This window comes from Diprion similis, chromosome 3, assembly GCF_021155765.1.
Source record: "Diprion similis isolate iyDipSimi1 chromosome 3, iyDipSimi1.1, whole genome shotgun sequence".
Taxonomy (NCBI): domain Eukaryota; kingdom Metazoa; phylum Arthropoda; class Insecta; order Hymenoptera; family Diprionidae; genus Diprion; species Diprion similis.
In genome coordinates, this window is record NC_060107.1 from 3,013,880 (window position 1) to 3,031,043 (window position 17,164).

General features: G+C 41.1%; 1 protein-coding gene across 1 annotated transcript in view; it reads left to right on the plus strand.

Annotated features, from left to right (window-relative positions):
• The window catches only part of LOC124404918 (epithelial discoidin domain-containing receptor 1-like), an 86,940-nt gene that overhangs the window by 22,450 nt on the left and 47,326 nt on the right, over window positions 1-17,164 (plus strand). The window contains exon 2 of the mRNA XM_046879412.1: window positions 16,776-16,938. Coding sequence (XP_046735368.1) covers window positions 16,830-16,938 — 109 coding nt within the window. The 5' untranslated portion in view covers window positions 16,776-16,829. The remainder of the gene's footprint in view (window positions 1-16,775; window positions 16,939-17,164) is intronic.

The following is a 17,164-nucleotide window of genomic DNA, read 5'->3' on the forward strand; positions in this document are numbered from 1 at the left end:
AGGAGCGAGAGATTAAAAACACGAGTCGGAAGGAAGGTGGTAGAAAAGAAAAAAGAAAGTAAAAAGTAAAAAGAAAGAAAAAAAAAACAACAAACAACCAAGAAAACGACCATTCCCACGACTTTAACGTTACATCGCGAGCCTTGGGTGGGCTTCGAGGCGCGCGCCGCATATAAAAGCACGTGGTTTGGTGGAGGGCATCACCATTCTTCCTTATTTCATCTCCTCACGGACGATTCTCCTCTGATCATCGCAAAGAAAGCGAACGAAGGAGTCAATTCCCGGATCTGAAACTCGCCGAGTCCGAATGCTCGTTAATGTCTACTGAATAGATAGTAAATTATATTCACGTGGGACAAGAACATAACTTACATATACATTACGTGTATAATTATAATGTAATTGCGTAAATATATATCCCATGCATTGGAAAACACAGGCACACAAACACGAGCGTAGAAACGATTAATGACGAAGGAAAATTATATTTTACAAAAGATTTTCTCATTCGTCTCATTCTCTATCACAATTGGCATGCGGAGGCATTTAATGCCAGGATTATTACTGATCGATCGATCGATCGATTCCGAGACCGTTAAACGTATATCCGTACAGCTCAGTCGTCGATCATTGATCACCGAGGTTTTTGTATGATTTCACAACTTTGGCTCGCAGAGAAGGAGAATAGAAGGAGGGGGAGGAGGAACTTAACTCGCGTACTACTAGAATCGGGATAATAAGAAGAATACGCAGCTGGATGATGAAGTGGAAATATTTATTTCTCAGAAACTCGGAGTCACCGACCGAGCCACGTAGCTTAGGCACAACGTTGAGGGCTCAGCTCTCACCATTCATCCGTTCACTATTCCCTAATTATCGTCCTGCATCCCGTGCCAAGCAGACGTTCTCGAATAAATAGGTATCTGACCAACGCGAGCTCGCGTCGTTAGGCGATAATAAAAAATATACGACGTTGAACGAGCTTTGACAAACGGGGACAGCCTGTGTTCGCCCATTTTCCCATCATCGTCATTATTATTATTATTATTATTATTATTATTATTATTATTATTGTTATTGTTATCGTTATAATAATTCATGCGCAACACGCGTTGGATGAAGGTTGGAGAAAAATGAAGGAAAAACTCTGCATATGTGATATGTTATATATCTATACCGATATCATACGAAAGGGGTTAAAGAAAAAAACATGATAAACACGTTGAGAAATTTATGCCTACATAATAATCTATATTATTCGTAGCTCATATAACAGTTTTGATGTACTTAAGTATTGGAAAATCTCCTCGCATGACGTCAGAGACTGACTGTTGGCGCCATTTTAGCACCACATAACCTAAGTTTTTAATTCTAATTGAGGCTAATCTTAATTTTTTTGGGATTTCAAATTAGTTATGGCATTTTTATTAATTACACGTAATCAATGATAATATGCCTGTTCTGCCATCCACACGCGAAAAAAACACGGTCAACTTAACTACGTAACTTTTCACATTTCCATTCGCACATTTCTTACCATCCAAGCACTTTGATTGGTTTGCAAAGTTTAGTCAACCAATCAGAATGCTTGGATAGTGGGAAATTTGAAAATGTTAAAAGTTATATGATCGTCCCTCAGGTGTCAGCCTGTTTTATTAGTTTGATTTTTTCCCACCAGATTACGCATTGCAAAGCGTCAATCCCAATGGTCGTTGAAATCAATCTTTCCCGAAACTCAGTGAAATAAAGAAAAGAACAATGAAACAAGACGGTTTACAGAAATTATGGGATTGGTGTTACGAGAAGTGAGCCTGGGATGAAATAAATCTTGCAAGAGAATTCGCGAAAATGCAGTTGTACCGGAGTGCAAAAGTCAGCCCAGCTTCTGCTCTTCGTCTTCTTTTTCTTCTTCTTCTTCTTCTTCTTCGTCTTTTGGCAGAGCATCTCGCTGTCGTCTGAATAGTAAATAAGAACGCGGTTCTCTCCCTTTTCTCTTCTCTCTTCTATCTTCTCTCGGCGAGTTGTGATCCAGCTCCACCGGAGCTGGTCTCGCGTTCATTTTAACGAAGAATGCCGGGAACGATGCGCCCTTCGCATATAGCGCGACATTGTTCAAATTGCGGAGAGTAGAGACATCGATCACGCCGAGGCTCTCGGCCTCCGGGGGGGGGGGGGCTCGACCCGCCGGTGAAACGTACGCGTCGCGACGTCGACGTCGACGTCGACATCGAGGAGGACAGCAGGTGGGGAAAAACTCAACGTCATCCCCCTCCCCCATCCACCATTGTCTCGAAGTCGCTGTTCCTCCCGTTTATATCGGACAATTTTTACCGCCGAGACAGACTACGCGGATCATGAAGGGCGAAGGAAAAAAAGGAAAAAGCCTACGAGCTTTTGTGTACTACAGCTTTCCAAGTCCCTGCGAACGGTTGCGTTTTCTTATGTACGTAGGTATACGTATACGTATACGTATACCTACGTACCTACGAAGGTACATTCTTCAGGGAAAGGCATATTCACTGATTGCTTTTTCACTACGGGGTTATACTTTTATACAGCGAATATAAGGATTTTTTTTTTATATATTTATTTGTTTGTTTGTTTTTTTTTTTTTTTTTTTTAACAGCACAATTCTGTAGACCGTGAAAAATCGTTCATTGTCTACCGAGCCGAGGGGTTTCATCGTATACAGTGTGCATAATCAGTTGCTTTCGCTTCAGGACTCTGTGAAACGACTCGAAATTGCGTTTCACGATGAAATGAAGAACCTTCGGAAAAACTTGTAGTTATGTAGATTTTGCCTGGCTTCTAGCATACAATATGTTTATATAGTATATTAAATAATCTTTCGCCCTCATTTTCGTTTTCATCGATTTAGTTTTTTCCCTCTATTTCTCCTCGTACGTTTTGAAAGAAACTTTTTCGAAGTATATGATTAGAATTTTGCCAGCCGTTCGACCTTTGCGTTCTCCTTCAATCTCTCTCTCTCTCTCTCTCTTTCTTCGAATCTTTGTCCTCCGCAACTTTCATTACCTTCAATAAGGTAGGTACGGCGTGTGCCGTAGGGCTACAAAGCGAGGCATAAGAGGGGCGCGATTCTCTTTACTCGCAACCCTTAGCCGAGCTTCTTTTTCTTTCCAGTATTATACGAGAATCGTGGCAGAAGTAGTATAACTAATTAATCCTTTTAACAACGCTCAAATTTAATTAATCCGAAAGTTATGCGGTTGGTCTAACCCGACGAAAGCCGCGCGCGCTTCCAACTTTCCTCGCCGATTCCCAAACCCCCTTTTCATCCACCGAATCTTGAAAACCAACCCTTATATAAAGTATTAACATCGTATCTAAACTTGTAGTCACTCGAGGTATCTCCAAGAGGTTAATCGTTCGTCTGCATCGTCGGAGAGGATGTCTAGCACGCGTACTAATGTGTCTAACTTGTCGACCGGACCTTAGTCTAACTAGTTTTAAATTCATGTTACAGCATGTTTTTTTCCAACAAAATATTCCCCGATTTTTTTCTCCCTTCCCTTTTTTAGTACTACCCACCCTTGCAATTTCGGAATTAACCTTCGCCCTGTGTTTGCCACCGCAAACCGCCGACTAAGAGACCCGCCGCTCGTTCCGGGGGGCGCAGAGCTTGCGAACACGTGTATCTACATCTACCCATACATGAATGCATTGCTGCGGGTCGGTAGGACATGCAAAACCGACTCGGGCACAGCGGCCCGCCCTTCCTTATATTCCCACCCTCCTTCTCGTTATTACATTATATTCCCGTTGTTTTACCACTATTACTATTATTACAAGCGTGTCGAGGGGGTGGGTGTTTCGGCTTCTTTAGCCCAAACGGCGTTTACTCATTCATTACTTGTACCTATAAAGATATAACATATATACAAAGCGGGAAGATAGAGGGTGTGTCGAATTAAAAGGCAGAATTATTTTATACAATGCGGGAGAATGTATATTAGGGTGGTCCAAAAAATCTGCTGTTTCATTTGTTTTAAAGTCAGACGTTTAACAGTTTTAGGAATAGGAAATAAGACGCCTGTTATCATTCAACCCCTTAATGTTCATGAACGCTATCTTCCATTTTTCATTTAATTAACAAGCGAAAATAATTTTCAGTTATTTCTGAACTTTGTACCTCAACAACCAAGCAATAATTATAATTTTTTTATAACTCAACTCTTTCAAAAGTTATTCAAAGTTAAAGTTGACGTAATGTAAAAATTCACTTTTTTCGAAATTGACAGTGAGAATACTAAACTTATAAAAAAATGTGTATAATATAATACTTTTAAAGTGGAATTGCATATATTACATAAACAAATAGTCGTTTTTTTTTTCTTTACGACTTCTCTAATGTATAACATATAATAATTAACGTTACATTGAATTTCAATTTTCTAGAAGCAAAAAAGAAAATTACTGGAATAAAAATAGATGGAGGACCGCATTCGGATTTCAATTTTTGCATTTCGAGATCTGCTCGTTTGTCTTCTGCAGTTTTAATTCTCCGCGGTGTCGTTACTACTGTGATCATACGTATTCATACAGAGTGAATTCATAACTACTGCATGGTACGTCGTCTGCTCAAAATTCAAATATAATTCAGACGCGCTGCAATAGGAGCGCGGTTGTTTACCAGTGTGACCAACTGTCTCCAGGCTCGAAAATTTTGACAATTGTCGATGGCAGTTGTGCTCAATTTGCAACCGTTGAAGCTTTTTTAGGTTAGAGACAGTTGGCCACACTGGCAAACAACGCATGAGCGTGAAATTTTTGCAGCCGATGTACCATGCAATTGTTATTCGAATTTACTCTGTATAGTATATTTCTTGACGAAGCACCCTTTTTTCTCATGTCAATTTCAACGAGGACAAGTGTTTCGTGACTCAAGTCACGTAGCGTGATACAAACTACGCGGGATATTCTGCGGTCAGGACGACGCGCGGACGCCAAAATCACGGTATGGGTACAGAAAAAGGGTGGAGGAGATGGTGTTGGGGGTGTAATAGCGATGAAAAGAATGATATCGTGCGACTGAATAACCCATCGTCGTTAGCGAGCGTGTTCGAGGCAGACGTCGGTGGTGGTGGTGGTGGTGGTGGTGGTGGTGGTGGTGGTGGTGAGCGTAAAATATTATTATAACAAAACGCGGGTAGACTCGCCCTTCTCAAATCCCCCCCCCCCCCCCCCCCCTCACCGTCTGCGCCTTTACTCGACTAAACAGTAATGAGTTCCATTTCAGCGTTTTGCACCGCGCTTCCTTTAATACCCTCGGAGCCGGGTTTTCAACAAGTGTTAAGTCGTACGGAGGGCATAAGGCATAAGGCGCATAACGAGGTCGCCGAGCATTGAAAGCGCCTCGCAGAACGTCGAGGAACAACGAGAACCGACAGACCGACCCTCTTCGTCCTCCTAGGAAACAACCGGCGAAACCGTAAAAGTTAATGAACGAAGGAAATAACTGTTACGAAGAATCTCTCCAGTCGGTTCGCCGACTCCGGCTGCAGAGACGCTATAACAAACGGATTGAATTTACTTCGCGTAGAGTGATATTAACAGGGGTGAGGAAATCGCGGCTTTAAGCGATGCCGGTTCCACTTCGATTTCTTCAAGTCACTTTTAGCCATGGTGTAGCCAGTATACACGGTGTGCCTGGAATTACGACGACACGCCCCTTTCTTCGAGATCGAAGTCTGTAACTAATTTTATGCCAACTGTCTAAAGAAATCCCTAGATTGCTAGGGAATTATTTTCCGGCGAATGCCACCATGAGCACCAGAGCTTAAATCCACGCAGTTTTAAAAGAGCCGCTCATCTTTTTCCCAAGCACATTCAACGTTACAACAATTAATCACTACCGATCTAGGGTATTTTGGCGCCGTTGGTACCGAATTTATTTAAGTCCAGTCCAGCTCGAGAGAGAAATTTTTTTAAAGAAATAAGCTGCAATCCTAGGAACACCAGGTATACTCACACCACGTTTTTAGCACCTGCAGTTCAGAGACTTCGCTGATACGTCTCGCGCCTTGCGATGCTGAAGCCAGTATTGCCAACCTGGAAAATTTGAATTTAATTTTCTTTTAAATGAGACTCGCAAAAATACAAATTCGTAAGTAAACATATACATATTTTCTCAGAAACCTCACCATTGGTTGATTTTTAGTCTGTTGTTTCGATTTCACAGACCGTTTTCAGAGATTTCATTATTAGTCTTGAGATTTTGTCTGAGATCTTCAGATTTTCTTCTTATTTCCGCCTAAACGATAATATTTCTTAGTAAGAAAACTTAGAAAACTATTTTTCGTTTTTCTTGCAACGGGTCGAAGGAAATTTCGAATTTGAAGCACCGCCAAGTGGAGCCCTCTGCTTGAATCGAAAAGAATTTATTCGCCATTTTTCGAGTATCCTACCAGCCACTGTACCTTCGGTACCTCCATCGCATCGTGCAGCGACCTTTTAATAGACGCTCTGCAGCAGCATTGCGATACATCGCAGGTGGTGGCCATCAAGACCGGTGACCTTTGATAATGGATGCAATAAACGTACGCGGGAAAATCTTCTTCGTACTAGCGATAAACCGCGGCGCTGGCTTCTTCGAGTGGGTGGATGGATGGGCACTCGCACGGTGTGTGTATACGTTATACTGGTGTACAGTTGGAGGTTTTATGGTTTCGTGACATACGGTTATTACCGGCAGTCCTCTCTCTCTCTCTATCCCTCTCGCAAAGGGCGAACGACCATCTCGAGCCTCCCACCCCCCAACTCCCACCCTTCTTACCGTTTCACCTTTTGCTTCGCTTGCCTAGTTTGTAGAGATATGCAGGCACGGCAGTTGCTGATAAGAAACTTGCTGCCCATGCGGTTTTCGACTAGGCAACACGGTACCCGAATCTACATTCGGAAAGACGAACACGGTCTGGTGGTAGCCATTTTTCATTCGTCCACGAACGCATTTGATCGATCTGGCACCAAGGATATTTGAAATCGAAAAGAAAACATTGGAAATTCTACTTTGAAATTGTCAATTCTGACTTGAAATTCTAATTCGGTGAGGAGGAGAACCCCTTCTGTAATCTACACCGTGTCATTAAAATTATTATCCCTATGACGGCTATCTGCAACGATATTGTTACGTCTGACTTTTGGGATTTTCCGGTATCTCGAGAGTTTTCCAATGTTTAAAAATTTCTATTTGTTGAACAAGTAAAAATGTTTGAATGCAAATTATTGGATCGTCAAGTGAAAGTGTTAAAATTGATTTCCTGAATTTTTTTTCCGCCAGCAGCGTAGTAAAAAAAAAACGACATCAAAACATCGGTGCAAACTGATAAAATAGTGTAAAATTTTTTAATTTGTGGTCAGTCACACTGAATTTCGCAGTATTTTGAGAGACCTAATTTCGAATTGATATTTTAATCGAGAGATCGAAAAAACGACCGAATTTAAAGTCATTAAAAACGTAAAAGTAACATCATTTCCTTACAGTATACTTATCTAACCAACGAAGAGATTAATTGCGCGGTATGCCGAGGAACTGGAATTGATAAGGCTCCAACGAAGCTGAGAATTGGATACCGGAAACAGCTGAGTGTGGTGTACACGTCTACGTAAACGAAGAGGACGATGGAGATGGTGGTAGTAGGATGGAGGATGAGGGGGGGGGGGGAGGATAAGAGATGTGAAAAAGGGTGTAACTTCGAGTCCGGAAAAATAGAGGATCAGAAACGGAGACGAGAAGAGAATAAAGCGCGTGTAGTCCAAGTGATAAATGGTAATTGCGCGCGACCTGCAGCGCAGTGTGAGGAAAGTTCGGTGTAGCTCACTTAGGAACGGAGGCGAACACGATGAACACGACAAACACCCGTTCCTCATTAGAAGCTTGTTAGAGCCCGGGTGACGGAAGAACCGTCTTCCTCCTCCTCGTCGACGTCGTCGTCTTCGTCTTCGTCTTCGTCTTCGTCTTCGTCTTCGTCGGTGAGACCACGACTTCGGGTCCCACCAGGTCGCCTTCGTCGTCGTCGTCGCCGTCGCCGTCGCTAACGGCGGTGATGACGGATTCGCCGCGGCCCTCGACCCCTGCTGCCTGGAGGTAACGAACCCAACGAACGGTCTCTGGGACGTTTACGACGCCGCGTGGTCGGCGCAACGCGTTTCCAAATGCGCATTAAGGATGAATGGGACTCGTAGTCTGAATCGAAGGTTAAGAGAGGAGAGAAAAAAACGTTTATACATTATACATGCACGGTGTTCCCTCTCCTGCTAGTTATGTAGTGAACACCAATGAAACCACATATATCTTCTTTGTGATAGAAATTAGTTTGAGCGAATTTACGTGATTTTAACCTGATTTGGCAACTGCAACTCAGAAAAGGTTTTTCACAGTTCAAAAGTTCAAAATTATTAAATTATGGTGCTTTCCATACGGTTATGTATAATGTTTTTCGGTTTATTTTGTTCAACATAAAGGTATCCAGTGATTGCCAGAGAAACAAACATTTGTAAATAGTTATGGCCAAAGTGGTTAAAAATAGATTGCATAGATTTTTCAACGTTCTAGTTCTAAATTCCTATCTCAAATTCCTGATATCTTAGCTTGTGTCAGTCAAATTTTATCAAATCCATTTTTACGGCATGGGCATTGAAAAGTCCACTTTTTGTGGCAGTTTTCGTTCCGTCAACTGACGCTTTATACGGCAGCGAACAAAGTTGCGGAATAAAGTCTTTATTCCGCAGTTTTGATGCGCAGTTCGAAGTGCGCATCCCAAACTCCCAAATAAAGTAGCTTCGTCGAACATATCGCGACATAACCTCACTCTTCGTTTTGCTTTTCAATGCCCATACCGTAAAAAATATTGTATGTGGCATACCCGTAAACCGTTTTTTGGCTCAGATAATTTCAGTACTCGCTTCCGGCTCGCTTCTGGCTCGCCTTCAGCTCGTCCTGAAATCTTTATCCTTGCCAAAAAACAGGCGGTTTACGGGCATGCCACATAAATAGCTATTCTGTCACCGATCAAGGATGTTCTTTGATTCTCGTCAACTATCGTTGGCGCAAATAACATTACCAAAAAATTTTTGAACCGTTTTTCCTCTGTTCCTAAGTTCAGATTCAATCCTGAAATCTCATTCCTGCGCTTACACTCTACACTCTTTTACAAAGTGTTCAGCACCACTGCTCAAGTATATCGTACAATTTTCCCCACTTTTAAAAATGCCCCATTTCTCTTCATCCCCTCTCTTCAGTCAGCGTTGCAGGAGGAGACGAGCCTCGGTCAGGTTCGGATTTCCAGATATTTCCAATCCAATATTCGAGCGAAGCTCCGCGGCCCGCAGGACGAGCGAATTTCATCGATATCGAGAGTGTCGAACCGAGCTTGCAGCTTTCCAAGCCCGACTAATTTCCTCTCCACGTTCGAAATCCCGGCCGATAATAATACAAACGTTCAGGGCCATAAACACAGCTCTCGGAATTATGGGACGTTACAAATTTACCAGGCACGCCTGTAACACAGGCTCCGTATAATATCCTGCTACAGGAAATAAATCATCGTGGAATTGGCTAGTTACGCCACATGGTTGTTCGGCTTTGGAGCACAGGTCTTAGTGGGACTTAGTTAGCATCCCCGGCTTCAGTTTCGCACAAATTGGCGATCCTGTGCGGCCTAAGGTGGTAATGGAAGCGGCGAACCTCGCGTCGAGAGCAGTCTGACTCGGTGGTCAGAACGGACTGCTGGATCATTCAGAAGCATTGTTCTCCCGTCAAAATCTCCAGACACCAGCCATCAGCCACCCAGGCCGAAATTCGAAGGGTGAACGAGGCTCTGACAGACGTTATTCTTGACGGACGGCTCTCCAGTTTCGTCGAGTGCTTTTCATCCCGAACAACGACTTCCTACAGATATATAGTGTAACGACCCAGCGCTACAACTCTCAACGGAATCATTCTCCCACGGTGGTGAATGTGACGAGTTGACTTGAGACGAAGACTTCCAAGGTAGAGTCCCGATTCAAGGTACGCGCCAAATATCTCTTCGGAGCCTTCCAAATTCTCTTAAACACTTCAAACTATGTTCCTCTCTTTCTGCTTACTTGAGCAAGATCGATGTTACCCTGCACCGTATAATGATGCCCGGTTCCAAGTGGAGGTTTGTACCAGCAGGTTGCTGGGTACTCGTCGAGGTATTACTCCTCCGCTGAAATAGATTCGAGACTCTCGTGCTTTCATTCAGTGACGGTAATTGGACAAAAAAAAAAAGGGAAAAAAAAGCTGAGAGATCAACCACAGCCAAAGGAAATATCGCACTTATAGTCAACCGTCGCGGTAAGGATGAGGGTATAAGACATCGCACGGTTTGAATGAAAATATCCTCAAAACCGTTCCGTAAGACGGTACCAGTTACTAAATCTGTCCCAATCATTGATCTATCTTGGTTGTACCTGTTCGATCCTTGGTCCCAAAATTGTAAAAAAAAAAAAAAATTTGCAGTGTCTAACCCTCTAGCAATTGGTTCAATTTTGTAAAATGGAAGTGTCAATTGTCAATTGGATCCAAACATGCCAATAAGTGCAGGTACACCTACCTTACTGACAATGACGTTGAGTCCAAGGCTGGTAACGTGCAAAGTGAGTTTGGTCAGGCGTGAGATACCCTTGCTGGCAACTAGAGCGAGGCTCTTAGTGAACGTCATGCGTGTACCCATGATGGGGTAGCATAAATTTATGCAGGAGGATCAGCGAGGCGGTAATCGACGCTTGGTGACGACAAACCTTTGAGCCAATCTGGAAGCTGTCGCCTCGTTTCCACCATCGGACGAGCGGCCTTCGATACACCTTTGCGGACACACACTCGACTTAAACAGCACTTCTTCCCACGACTTGATCCCGAGTCCTTCGAAGGTCTTTGGGTCCACGTGCACAGGCTAGATCGGGACGCGCGTGGAATCGTTTTGACTAATGGATGGTCGGTGGGACGCGTGTACCGATAAATTGGGCTCGCCTTGTACGCCCTGGGAAATAAGCTACGTCGAAGCTGCCGGCGGTGACTCCGGACGACTTAATCTTCTTACATTTTCACGGTCTTGACAAAAAAAAAGAAGATCCAGGCTTAGCTAAGAACGGATTTACACGCACTCTTGAGGCTCCCGCTTGTGGTACCCAGTAAGTCTGTACAGGAGGGTCCAGATCTGATTCCGAATCACCGTTCACTCAAATTGTGTAAACTGAGAAAAATGTCAATTGTGGTAATAGTTGTAACGGAAAATTGTTGCTCAATTAATTGGTTGATCTTTGATATCTGTAACCAGAGATCCATAAGCAGGTACATGTGTTATAGTAGCGTCCTGTTTTCACCATAAGGTTCTTACTCTTATCACACTCCCTTGTAACTATTTCAAAAACTTCATACTACAGTTACGTTTTACTCACTACGCTAGAGGCAGGCAAACATCCAAAGCGAAATTGGCTTCTGTTCACGTAGCAGAACCGCGTAGGTATAGTTGAACACAATTGAATCCAAGCAAAAGGGGATCGATGGTGTAGACGCTTGTAGTTACCCATTATAACCGGAAATCCTGCACCGCGGCAATTTATTATTAACCCAAAACGTCCCCGGGTCCAGTAGCTCCGTCCAGGAAACAACAACGAGCTTTTGACGTCGGATCGGGAGCTTTTGCTCTGCAAGCTCGGTCCAAATCGCTGCACCATAAGAAGCCCGGATGCCTGCGGAGTTCGTGCTTGAAATCGCGGTTTCAGGATCACCAAGGATCATCCGACAAACAGAACAACCTCTCACTCCCCCCCTTAATCTCCTATCGCTAGCTGGGCATATAATACAGATGTACATAGACACTAGAACACCAAGTTTCGCCATTTCTCATCGATTCTCAGAGGATCAAGATCGGAGAGATGAGATGCAGTGAAAAAAAAATTGCTGCTCGCAACCGAGGGGGGAAACAAAGTATCCGGAGAAAGGGGACGGACTTTGAATTATGTTTGGTGGTTCGGGACGTCGAGTGATGAGCCGTCCAGGAGAGAGAGAAACCAGCACCAGCTCACCGCGGGGTTTCCCCTTTTTATAAATCTTCTTTTATCCCCCCTCCCCCCCCCCCCCCCCCCCCATCTTCACTTTCGGCTTACGGGTAATTTTCAGGTTTTTCACTTTATCATCATGTATTTTTAATTTCTTTCTTCTTAATTTTTGGTGTGTGTGTGTTTTTTTTTCTTCTTCTTTTCTTAAGTAATGTTTTTTTTTTCCCTTCTTTCTTCGCTTCGTAGCTACGACGCATTATATGTATATATATATATATATACGTATATTCGTGGATGCAGGAAATTTACGAAATGCGAGCCCCTCTCGCTTCTTCGGATAATTAAGGAAAGTTAACATTCCGTCTGCTGATGTACACGCTGGTTCTTAACTCGTAAGGCACGTAACCGATGGATGACTATACTTCACCCGTTTCAACCTCGCGTTTCTCTCCCTCTTCTCACTCCATCCCTCCCTCCCTCCCTCCCTACCTCTACCTACATACGTGCATAATTCCATCTCTTGAATTCGGCTCATCCTCTCTACAGCAGTTTGAGGTGTATTTTTAATCCGAGGATTCAAATCTCAGATACCAACGTACCTGCATACATATGTTGTTTCGCGCGCGCACATGCATTTTACTTGAATCTTTTTCATCCTTTATATCTAATACATATACGTGTATGTTTTACCTAAGCTCGAGGAGAAAAAAAAACTCGCCCGCCTGCAGAGTTACAGTATTAATTTTTAATTAGAACCACCTTCCCGGCTTAACCCGCGAGGGATCTTACAGACTTGCTTCATTTTTTCCCTCATTGTCAGTGTATATATGTATAGTATATACATATGTATATATGCTTCGGAAATTGGGTTGTATTTTGGCTATGAGATCCATGCCGCGGTTATACCGAAACCTTGATTTTCTTCTTTTTTCTCTTCTTCTCAGGTATTGTATACACTTTTTTTTTTAAATTAAAATCTTAATTAATCTTGATCGATGCAATTTTCCGGTTTATATTACGATAAAGATGAAAAGAGATATAAATTCGTAAACAAGCAAATATGGGTGAAATAAATCTGAATTTTCAATAATAAGACTATAATATTCTTAAGGTTTTAATATTTTAGGATTTTTATTCTCATTTCTTTCATCTTTCCCAAATCGATTCGGATTCCTACAGCGAAATAATCATAAATCAGGCAATCATAGGAGAGAAAAATTATAATCAACTTCACGATGTGCCTGTTATATAATTTATGAACCTTTTTCAGGTTTCACGTTTTACTTGTGCTCGTAATCCTTGTATAAATACATGCATAAACGGAGAAAAACACGCGAGTACGAAAGAGAGTGAAACTAATTTTACATACCTTGAATAAAAAATTCAATTCGAAAAAATCTGTCCGGTAATTACTATATACTTGGAAGCGATTTTTAAATGCCTCCGAATACGGTGTAACGTACATAAATTATTCCCCGATGCATTATGGTTGACACTTAGCATCACATTCGTAGGGAAATAACAACGGACGATACCGCAGGAGCGCTGCAATATTATTATAAACGATTACGAAACCGAAATCGCCGCGATGAAAAGAAACCTCGAAGCGATGGAGATGAAGATGGAGGAGAAAGGATAACCGCTAATAAAGTATGGAGGAGAAAAAAATTGAAGAAGAATAATTAAAGGAAGAAAGAAAGGGTGATAAAATAATATCAGCCACGTTTTACTAATTAATTTGAGCCCTTAATCAGCCCTCCTTTTTCTTCTTCTTCTTCTTCTCTTTCTTCTTCTTCTTCTTCGCGGTTCAGGGTGCGCAATATTCATTTTAATCATGATGATATCCTCGAAACCTGTACCAAGATTGAATTAAGCGCTCACCGCGGTAGAGAGTAAGAAAAATTAGAGCCTCCCTAGTTATTTTTCATTCTCAAATTATATTATACAGACAGAGATCCTGATTCTTTTTTTCTTGTTTAAAGTGATCAGTGATCCTCTCGTTTTCTATTCTCGTTCAGGATTTTCTCGTAGACAGATACAGCATGAAATTCAACCACGCGTGTGGCGGCTACAGGCAGACCAGATGCAGGAAGATAAACGAGTAAGAAGCTCGTAATTTCTCGTCAAAATACTTCGCCAGATTTATTTTATGCATACGTAGGGGGGGGGGGGGGGGGGCAAAGTGGGACCGTTAAAAAAATAATTCCTAAAATCAGAATAAAATCTTCAGTTTTCACACGAACAATTATCTTAAATTATTATCTACATTTCTCGAGAAAAATTAATCAGAAATTCACGTTCAGATAATTATTTCACTTTGACGATTTGAGGGTAAAGCACAAGTTGAAACGTTTCGCGTTACGATCTGTGCAATTACTCGAATAAATGATTTCCGAATAATTCATATTTAAGAAAAATTTTAGGTTATTGATTTTATCCCTTGTTATTTAAAAAATTTCAGGGGTCCCATTTTGCCCCCGAAATTTTTTTAGATATCAAAAATTTTAAAAAGAATAGCATGAATAAAATATCATCACCGAGGTTTTACCTAAATACTTTCGTATCTTGCAATCGATATTATCGTACATCTATCTATACACGTACATACGTACATTCGATCGCGTATAGATTATGTACCCACATAAATACCTGTGCCTACCTACAATCATCTGCATAAACTCATTCCCATGCAAATGAACGTGAATATCGACACGGCATCGACTCGAGGAGGTTCGGGTTCAATGCTACCAGCCGCAGGAGAAGCTGCTGCGAGTGTCCTTCTCGTCGAAATCGACGTACCCGAATCTCTGCGCGCTCCCCGATTACTCTGAGGCACCCTTATTTTGGGTAAAAATTTGGCCAAACGATAAATTATTTATCAACTTTTTAATCAATTCATTATTATTATTATTATTATTATTGTTATTATTTTCTTGTCATTTTGACGGTTTTTTCATTTACAGGGTTCAATATATGTATATTCCCTAATATTCGATAATAATCTGTAAATTTTACTTGAGATTGAGAAAAAAAAAGGGTTGAATCAAAATTTTTTTATTTTTTTTTTTCCTTGATTGTTTTGATTCTTCAATATTGGATTTTAAATTAATCTTTCCAGATTGCTATTGCATTGGGAAATATACATCGAGACTTATTAATACAGAAAAAAATCATCAATCAGTTGAATAATTGATAAAAAAAAAAAAACAATTACCGTTTTGCCTGTCGACTTTAATTTTGATTGAAATATTTCTCATTACGTCCGTAGAACTTGTGTAATTTTTTTTTAAATGATTTTAAAAAGAAAATCTAAATGATTCTTAGACTCGGGAACAAGAATATAAAAGATGCTTGACAAAATCCAAACGGATGAGGGTCAGTCCCTAGTCGAATTGGCGTCGAATACCCCATACATATAGGGGGCATTCCACTTTCTAATAGACCTTCCGTTTGACGGTGAGTATATTTATTGAAGGAAAACACTGTTGTGGGTAATCGGCATGGAAATGAAGGGAAAGACACGGAGCCTCGTCTTCTGATATTATAATTGCTTGGCGGGATGAGAAAACGGTAAATCAAAGATTGTGACACGAAGGCGTACGTACGTCCGTCGACTCGAGCTGCTGCTGCTGCTGCTGCTGCTGCTGCTGATAATGATAATGAAAATGAAAATACCGAATCGTAAAAACGGGGGGTTATTAATTAGCTACGTCCCTCTAATTAATGATCCCTACCATCCGTTAACCCGCGTGGAAACCTCAGAAACTGTCATTACTTAATTACTTATGGTAGGCATTAACGTGAATCACGAGACGTTTACTTTCCCATAAATATCAACTTTCAAAATACTCAAATATATATATATACATATACATGTACACACGCGCATATATATATGTATATATTGTATAGGTTATTACACTTTCGGTAGCTAGACCGGAAGAAGAGATGAAATTTTTTCGCTTTTTACTATCCTGTTTATACCTACTCCATCGTTTTGTACACTGTGAAAATTTTTATTTGTTATACTTAGCTGTTAGGAAATCCTGTTTCAATATTTTTCGAATGTGAAGAAAAATTTTTCTTAACCTGTACCCGGAACTGGGTATTTTGTTGTATATGTACTTAAAAGTGAAAATAGCTTAATGGGCGGATTTTTTTTTTTTTTTTTTTTTTTTTTCGACTACTATAATGGATCAATAGTTTCAAATTTTGGAAATCTGACCTTGGATTCGTTATCGGTGACCCAAAAAACCTCCGCCTACAAATTTTCATCAAGATCGAAATATTTAAAAATTTTTTTCCACCACATTGGATCACCATTTTCGGTTTAAAAAGTAAAAATTTCCGAATCAGGTGATACTAAAGATAGAAAAAAAAAATTCAACCCACGTTTTCCTTCTAACGGAGGCTGTTTTGTGTGATTCACTAGATTTTTGACACGTTTTGTCAGATTTTCAAAAAACGGACATTCACAATTGACTTGAAATATTTATGAAAAAATAAACGGTCTAATAAAAAAAATTTTGAAAAAAATTCAGGTCAGAATGTTGGAAAAAAAAACATGTAATGATTTTGAAATTATGCAACTTGTTTATTTATCGATGATGATCCTGAGGGAACCTTGTTTCCAGGATTAAACAAAAATCACTTATCTATTCATCTATCTATCTATCTATCTATCTATCTATCTACCATCATTCTTATCTTTATACAATCTTCTCCAATTCCAGATCGGCAAGGGAATGACGGGGGTCGAACGGTGAGCTGTGGCCTAGCCGTCTGCGATGAGGGATGCCCGAAGGATCTCCTCCGGAGGGGCGTCACCTGCCCTCATCCTTATTTTCCCGGTCGTCCTGGGCAGCCTCGTCATCGTCGTCCACGGCGTTGATCTCTGTGAGTATAATAAATAAGCAAATCAAGCAAGCAAGCAAACAAAAAAAAAAAAAAAAAAAAAATCGCTCCCATTTTCCACCAGATATTTATTTATTTCGCGTCGCGTCGCGTTTTTGCGAAGAGCTTTTTTTTTCTCAGCTTCTCGAAGTGCGTCGATTTACAGTCAAAAGACGTCGTCTCGCGAATATCGAAGCATCGTTCGGGATATTCTGCAAGCATTTATACT